Source organism: Lycium ferocissimum, chromosome 11 (assembly GCF_029784015.1).
Source record: "Lycium ferocissimum isolate CSIRO_LF1 chromosome 11, AGI_CSIRO_Lferr_CH_V1, whole genome shotgun sequence".
NCBI classification, from domain to species: Eukaryota; Viridiplantae; Streptophyta; class Magnoliopsida; order Solanales; family Solanaceae; genus Lycium; species Lycium ferocissimum.
This window is the reverse complement of record NC_081352.1, coordinates 26,383,981-26,392,347: the sequence shown is the minus strand read 5'-3', so window position 1 is coordinate 26,392,347 and position 8,367 is coordinate 26,383,981. Positions and strand designations below refer to the sequence as shown.

The window sequence follows — 8,367 nt, the reverse complement described above, 5'->3', positions numbered from 1 at the left end:
AAACTCTGCCTCCATTGTCCATCAGGCATAAGTTCAAACTTTTGCCTATAAGGCATAACATGTGGTCAATTGAATAAGTTCACTGTCTTGAAATGTTATGAACTTATGCCTTATAGGCAAAACTAATTCATGTCCGCACCTTATGCCCAATGGGCAACAAAAGCTTTGCCTAATTAATTTTTGAAGCGGAGGCTATTTCTTAAAAAATTTGTTAAGGGGGCCAACAAATCAAGACCGCCCTTTGTACATAAATGCCATTGTGCACTTAGTCTGAAAGAATATTTTTATTACAGGGATCTCTCCTTGAAATGCACTCATTTTTAATTTCTTATGCAAAACTTACAGTGATTCCGCAGCCTTGAACCGCTCTGTCAATTTTAAAAATCGCCTGGTGTATAACTTGGATTCGGCAAGCGCAGTTCGTCCATCTTAAAATAAGTCATTTACAAAGTTTTTTGCCCAAAACCTCACTCTTAAGGTAAGTTTGGTTAAGTTTTTTGCTCACAAAACTCTACGCTTAAGGCATAGTTTATTCGCAAATGTATTTCTTTTTTAAATTTTTTGTAAACCGAGCAGTTTTGAACCTTTAACCCTAAGATTTTAGGCAAAGGAAAAAAGTTAAACACTTTCATTTTGATGGGCAAAAATTAAAGACCACCCCAAAATAAGTGCATTACTGCTAATTGCCCCCTAAAGAATGCAAGGTGGACTTTGAAATTGTTATGCTACCAGGCCTTTTACTTGGGCCTTAATGACATCTTTTAGGGCAATTTATGGATTGGCCTTCGCTGGGGTTGGTCTTGAATTTTTGGCTCTCAAATGAGCGTCTTTAATTTTATCCTTCGCTGTTTCGATTTGAGTTTGAATTCACTTTCAACCAAAATTTTTAAAAAATTCGCGAGGTAGAGTTTGCCTTCAAAACTTGCTTGCGGCGTAACAAAGAATTCACTTTTGCGTTGCGTAGCTCAAGTCGCCTTGACTCGCCATTTTCAAGTTACTTTCATCCATTTTCGGGGCTAGTTGATTCACAGTGAGTTGTTACACACTCCTTAGCGGATTTATTTCTCCATGACCACCGTCCTGAATTTTTTTTTTTTTTTTTTTTCATCGAGTCGGGGTTCGAACCCAAAATCTTAGGGCGAGGATAAAAATTAAAGACCACCAATTTAAAGGATAAAATTAATGACCACCCCAAATGAAAGGTAATCCGCGCAAAAAAAGGCATCTTTTATGATATGGACAGGCCGGGTAAAATCTCTCACTACCAAAATTTTTATGATAAGAAAAAGTTTAAATTTATCAATCTTAAATTCTTAAAACCTGATATGGATTCTAGATAGCTGTAATTTTTATTTTTAGTTCACGAAGGGTTTTTTCCTTTAACAATTGTAGAATCTCTGTTGTCCAATTTAATCTGAGATATTCTCTCTTTTAACTATGTGAGCAAGAAGTAAATGGCTTAAGCTTATGAATTTGAAATACAAAGGACAATTCCTCCATATAAAGGGTCATAAATTAATTTGACAAATTTTATTCATGTACCAAATAAAGTAGCAAGGACAATAAGCGTGATATGGAGCGGTGGAGCATCGTTTGTGTGAATGAAATAAGTTTATCAAAATTACTTCTTCATGTTTCCATGAATATTTCAACATGGTACAAACACTTATGTTTGTGTTTTAAATTGTTTGGTTAAAGCTTATAAGTTGATGAACTTGTTTATAAGTATCTTTTAATAAATATTTAAAGTGATAATAAGTCAAGTGTTTATAAGCAAAAATTAGTTAAAAGTTATAAGTTAGTTACTCCTATCTTATGAAGCATAACAACTTATAAGCATATGGTTTGATCAAACTCTGTACGGTTTTATCTCTAATATCCTTTGTATTTTACAAAATACTCTTCCTAAAATATAACTTTTAATTATCTCTCGATTATATTTCCATCATTCATCATTTTTTATGTAAAAATACTTCTAAATTTATATTTTTTTAAAATAACTTTAAGGTTTAAGTTATTTTAATAAAAATAATGATTATCAATGCCTTTTTACCGAACATACCAATTACTTATTATTAATTTCAGCATTTAAAAGTGCTTCTCAACATTTAACATTTATTCGTTGCTTTTAATCAGCTAATCCAAACAGAATTATTTTGGAAAATACCTTCATAAGATGTTACAGTGAGGTATGTTTATACGCAGTACCCTGTCCTTTTTTTTTTTTTTTTTTTTTTTAACTAGCCTTTCGGTATAAAATACTGTATGTTTTAAAACTAGCATCCTAAACTTTCCTTCATAAGAGAATCCAATGAAAAAGAAGTTGTACAACATAAGGTCTTTAATCCTCTTAATATTCCTTTCTCCTATTCACATAGGATCCTTTTATAAGTAATTAATAACATTCAGTTAAACACATTTTAAAATCATTTTTTCCATTTAGACAATTCATTTTTAACTAACCGAATTCTCTATTTTTCCAAAATTTAAAAATTATTTCACATGTTGTTTTAAATTTTCTTGTCAACATACTTTGTTCAATGATAATTGATTGGGTTGACGTATGTGAAAATATTTTCTTATCGACATATTTTGTTCAATGTGGATAATAATGAATCACTATGAATTGTGGTGGGATAAATATGATTCTTTCACCTTTAATCAGTCAGATCAAAGCTTTTGATATGAAAAAAAAATCTTGGTAGGAACGTCTCCTCTTGTAATATAGTCTCTCTGTCCCAATTTGTGTGATATAATTCGATCTTCTTTTGAAATTAACATTTTCTTAATATTTTATTTTATTTTAAATTAACTTTTTATATTGTTGTGAATTAGGACATACAATCTTTCAGTTTTTTTTTATAAATAATTTACATATTTAGAAACTAAATAAAAAGTTCTATGAGTCACAATAAGTAACAAATAAAATATTTAAAGGGCATTAAAATAAATTGTGGTCAAAGATTTTTTTTGTTCGACGTTATTGTTATTCAAACTGGATTTGGATTGAAATCCGAATCGACCCAATAGAAGAATAAAATGCTAACTCAGGGATAATCGTATGTAATGATTGTTCCCTCTCTCTTTGTTGGCTTGAATCCATAACCAATACGATTTTCAAAAGAAAATTATCACATAAATTGAGACAAAGAGAGTTATAGGTTTTACAAGGCGCAAGATTAAATTATTCGAGCCTCAATATGAATGTCAAACACAGAGTGAGAAACCAAAATAATAACCACCACGAGGAATTTTTTTCTTGTATTTCACTCTGAAAATAATTTTAAAAATACGGATAATATCTACTTTTTTTTCCGGATAATACCTACTTATCACACCAAAAAAATCTACAGTAATTGTCAAATCACTTTTCCCTCCCAAAAATAATACTTTTTTTTTTTCCAACCCAAAAATAATACTCAGTAAATTTAAAAAAGACAGACAATATCTATAAATTAAAAATAAAATAAAATCTAATTACAAGTCAAGTTTGCCGCCATCTACGCCATAGGGAAATACCCCAGGTCAGAATCCCAACATTGGATTCCTACTTGAGTCCTTAAAATACTGTCAGCACAGCCAATAGGGACTCTCCACGTCAGCTTTTATCCACTCCCCATACCCCACGTGGGCCAATCCCAGTTTCCAAGTCCACAACGTGGGCCCTAGATTCATCAGTTTTGATTTTATTTTAGGTATAACTGCACTTTGGTCCCTCAATTATTGATCAATTTTGGTTTTGATCCTTATATGACAAAAAACTTACTAATATAATTTGACCTTTAATTAACGAGTTTTTGTCCATTTACATACGAAATATGTGATATTTAAAATCTTTTAAAATTAAATCTCAAATATGAAATATCAATACAAATTTAATATAATACATCGATAAATAAATGTTTAACTCGAAAGTTGAGTCTCATCGTAAACAACAACATCCGCTGTCGGAAGGTAAGAGTACGACCACGTACACGCCACCCTTTCCAGATCTATTCGTGGGATTACACCGTGTATGTTGTTTGATAAATCAATGTTTTAACAGTTAATAACGAATTTAATGAAGATTTAAGAGATCAAAATGCACATATTGATTTATTAAATGTTAAGTATTTTTAATTGAAATATCACAAAGTGCAAAATTAAAATTTATATGTTATTTGACTAATTAAAAATGATAAATTGAATATTATAACACTTAATAATTCAATTTATCAATGAAAACTCACAGTTAGAGGTATAAAAATTGCATATACATTCATTAGTCAGGTTAAATATTCGTAACGGATAATTATAAGGATCAAAATAATATTCACTAATATTTGAGGGACTAGAAGTACTAATATCACTTATTATTTTTATATATTAATATATGGTAACAGTTAGTGAAAAATTTGGCGGGCATTTACAAGAAATTCAAATAAATTAAACCAAAACCCTAGCATAATACTTAGTTCCCTCTTTTTCATTTTCCCTTTTATTCCAGGGTTTTGGTTTCTCTCTATTGGGTTCATTTCAGGTTCGTAATTTATCTTTTATGTGTAATTTTTTATTTTCAATTTATGTTCTTATTTTTTATTTTTTCTTATTGTTTTGGTTCTTTTTTTAAACTTTTATTTTAATCTTTTGTGGAATTTTTTTAAATTTACTTGTTTAGGACTGAGGCGTGGTTTTTGTGTTATAGCTGTTTTATGTAGTTTTGAGTTTAATATTTTGTTTTTGTTTTTAATTGTTTTTTTTTTCTCACGGAGGTTCTGGTTTTGTTGTTTGCATTTATCTTTTGTCAAACAATGGGTTGGGGTGGGAGTGGTGGAGTGGGAGGTGGTGGGTTGTTGATGGGTGGTGTGAGGTGGGTTGGTGGTGGGAGTTGGGTGGTGGGAGGTGGGTGGGGGTGGTGGTGGTGGATGGTGGTGGGGAGGTGGTTTGGTGGTGGGGGTGTGTGGTGGTGGTGTGTGGTGTGTGGGTGGGTGGGGAGTGTGGTTTTGGTGGGGGAGGTGGGTGGGGGGTGGTGTGTGTGGTGGTGGGGTGGGTGATGGGGGTGAGAGGTGGGTGTGGTGGTGGGGGGTGGTTGGCGGGGGGTGGTGAGTGGTGAGTGGTGTGTGGTGGTGGGGTTTTGGTTTTTGTGTAGGTGGGGTGGGAGTTTTGGTGGGAGTTGGTTGGGGATAGATTCGTTTAGTTGATTATAACTTGCGGGTTCCCATGTCATCAAAAATAAAATAAAATATGGGGTGTGTATTTGCAGTGGATTTAGGCTTAGTTTTGTTTTTGTGTATAACTGTTCTAACTAGTTTGAGTTTTGAACTTGTTAATATGGCCAATATATGGAGGTCTGTGTGTACTTTTGTGTCATGTGCTTGAATAATTAGATGTTCTATTGGATTTAGCTGTGAATTTTGGTTCTATTTTTCTATTTTGGAGGTTCGATTTCACCCGGATCTATGTTGTTGTAATTATGAAGCAGTTACTTATAACATCCATTTGTTGTGGTTTCTGATTTTGATTTTTCATGTCAGTTGATTTCTAAAAGTTGAAACTTTTCCAGTTTCGATGGGGATTTCTCGGAACTTTTTTTACTTTTCAGGTCAATGTTCAAGGGTAATCTGTGTTAGATTTGGTCTTGCTTTGATTAATAAGCAAGGGAAATGGTTAAAGTTGAGATCTTGAGAAGTGAAGTGATAAATTGGTTAAACTGCTAGGAAAGTAAAAAGAGAATATGAATAATATGGGTAAAAGTTTCACCCAAAGATGGTCAATCCAAGACTCCAAAACAGAAAAGGCTAATCCAATATTTGATTTCCCGTGTGTGTGCTCCAATATTTGATTTTCCGTGTGTATGCTTGTGATGTTCTTGGTGTTTAGCTGTGAATTTTTGTTCTGTTTTTCTATTTTGAGTGCTCTATTTCACCCTGATCCTGTTGTTTTAATTCAGAAGCAGTTAATTATAACATCCATTTGTTGTGGTTTTCTGATTTTGATGTCCTTTGTTAGTTGGTTTCTTAAAAGTTGGATCTTTTCCAGTTTTGATGTGTATTTTTGGAATTTTTTCCTTTCCAGGTCAATGTTGAAGAGTAATCTGAGTTAGATTTGGTCTGATTTGATTAATAAGCAAGGGAAATGATTAAAGTTGAGACCTTGAGAAGTTAGGTGATAAATTGATTAAACTGCTCGGTGAGTATAAATTAAATCAGAATAAGATGGGTAAAGTGTCACCCAAAGATGGTCAATCAAAGACTCCAAAACAGAAAAGGCGGTCGAGGAGTACAAAAGGAAAGTATTTGAAACCAGGTGCTTTGGCACAGCTTCGTTACACTAAGGTATCAGCTGCTAAGTCTTGTACGGATCTTGGCAAGAAAAGGGTGGCTGTACTGACTTCAGATGAAACAAAGGATCAAGCTGCGGTTCAAAATAATATTGTTGTTGAAAGTCCTGCATTTTTGTCACCTGTGAAGTTTTGTTATGGTGCTGCTGTGAATACACCCATTGATGTATCTAAGCAGAATAAACTGCAAATGACACCAAAGACACCTGGTGCGTTTGAGTGCACATCAGAGTCGAGGCTTGAGTCTCTTCCAATGGATTTACTGGTACATAGAGTTCTCTTCCTTTTACTTTCATTTTATTTAACATATGCCATAGTTGCATCTTTTGAACTGTGGATGTTGGATCTTGTCTCACATGTAGAACGAAGTAAGAGACACATGGTTGTTAACAATCTTGACTTGTTCTTATGTCATCTTTGGGTGTTGTGCCTTGTCAAAAAACTAGTGGGTGTTGTGAAACATTAAAAGTTAGTTGTATGCGTGCTTGTTTTTCCTTATATAGACTCAATAACATCAAAGTGTACTCATCCGAAAAAAATTAGTAGTGTAAATGTGCTCTGCATTTGCTGAAAATTGAATCAGAGACCTGCATGGCATGAGTCTCAGTCTTGCCCTATGATTGTTAATCTTGTTTGTGTGATTTAGGGAACTGATTCTTTAAGGACTTTGTTTTGCTACTTTCAATTGTCTGCGCTGAATGGCTGATAGATTTTTTTCTTTCTGATTGAGGTCAAAATTCTTTGCCATCTGCACCACGACCAGCTTAAAGCAGTTTTCCATGTCTCTCAGAAGATCAGGAAGGCAGTGAGTCTCTTGCTCTCTTTCTTTCTTCGTGTTCCTCTCTTTTTTTAAAAATGGGTAAATTATTCGAATCTAATGCATGGTGCAAATTTATAGGTAATTCAGGCAAGACATTTCCATTTTAATTATACTACTCCAGATAGAACGCGGCAGGAGTTGTTAAGCACCATGACTCCTCTCACCACTGATCACTGGCCTTTTGTAAGGTAAAATATTTAACCTCATTCCCACCCCCTCTTGATGGCTAGTACACGTATATATCTGTTGAATTTTCTCATATGCCTATCACTTGCAGCAAAGAGAACGGAAAAGGCACATGGCTCAACACTCCCCACACTCCTAAGGCTCCAAAACATGGTCCACGTCCCCCATCCCGTCTCAAGTTCACAGAGATGAGTCATATTGCAGCTGTTCTTTTCCAGGAGTCTGCATTTCCTTCAAGATGTTTGGTTCCATCTGTTATACCAAAGCCCCTATGCAAGTCCTTGGGTTCTAATAGAGTTCTATTCTATGAGGATGAATTATGCCAGGCTGTTGCTCAGAATAAACTCCGTTGATTTCAGGTGTTCTCGTCTCCTTATATGTGTATAATAGAAAACTATCTCGTTTTCATCTTTGGTAGCAAAATGGATAGGGTGCAAGTTTTGTAATATTACCGGGAGCACTCGTTGAAGGTGGTTTAAGATTACTAGGTTTAGAAAGATTTGAAGGTTTTCGCGAATAATACATGGAGACTGGGCTTGTGTATAATATATAAGTTCTATTTATTGGGTTTTGAGAGTTGCTTGTTGCTAGTCTCGGTGTCCGTCTGTTATAGCCCTCAGTGTGTCCACAAAGAAGCTTCAACAAGATTTTGTACTAAAGGAAATTTACAACAAAAATTGATAATCTCCATTTAATAGAGGGTATTCCACTTTGTGGAGCATATTGCATATTGAAATAAATTAACTTTTGGATTTCTCATAATGGGTGCATTTTCCAGTTGTCTACTGATTTCTTGCAACAGTATTCGATTTCAACTAAAATTAGAGTACAAAATCTTATCGATGTGTTCTTGTAACCAAAATGCAATTTCTCTATGAGTTTGTTGAATGTATAAAAGCATAATGGTGATCCTTTTAGGTATATGAGCATATAAGATTGTTCATATTTCTTTAGAGCCTTGTACATTTGAAGCAGATGAACTGCATTTGTATCAATTCATGGCTTTTATATGCAAGGAGACTTCTGGAACTAAGGTTGGTGA

The 8,367-nt window shown here is 33.9% G+C and overlaps 1 protein-coding gene across 1 annotated transcript; it reads left to right on the top strand.

Moving 5' to 3' along the window:
- The first annotated feature begins 4,369 nt into the window (after positions 1-4,369).
- Positions 4,370-8,087, top strand: LOC132036878 (F-box protein At4g35930). The gene is made up of 5 exons (XM_059427285.1): positions 4,370-4,519; positions 6,055-6,584; positions 7,050-7,124; positions 7,218-7,327; positions 7,417-8,087. Exons 2-5 carry the CDS (start codon positions 6,195-6,197, stop codon positions 7,676-7,678), a joined length of 837 nt encoding a protein of 278 aa, XP_059283268.1. The 5' UTR covers positions 4,370-4,519; positions 6,055-6,194; the 3' UTR covers positions 7,679-8,087.
- The last annotated feature ends 280 nt before the right edge of the window (positions 8,088-8,367 follow it).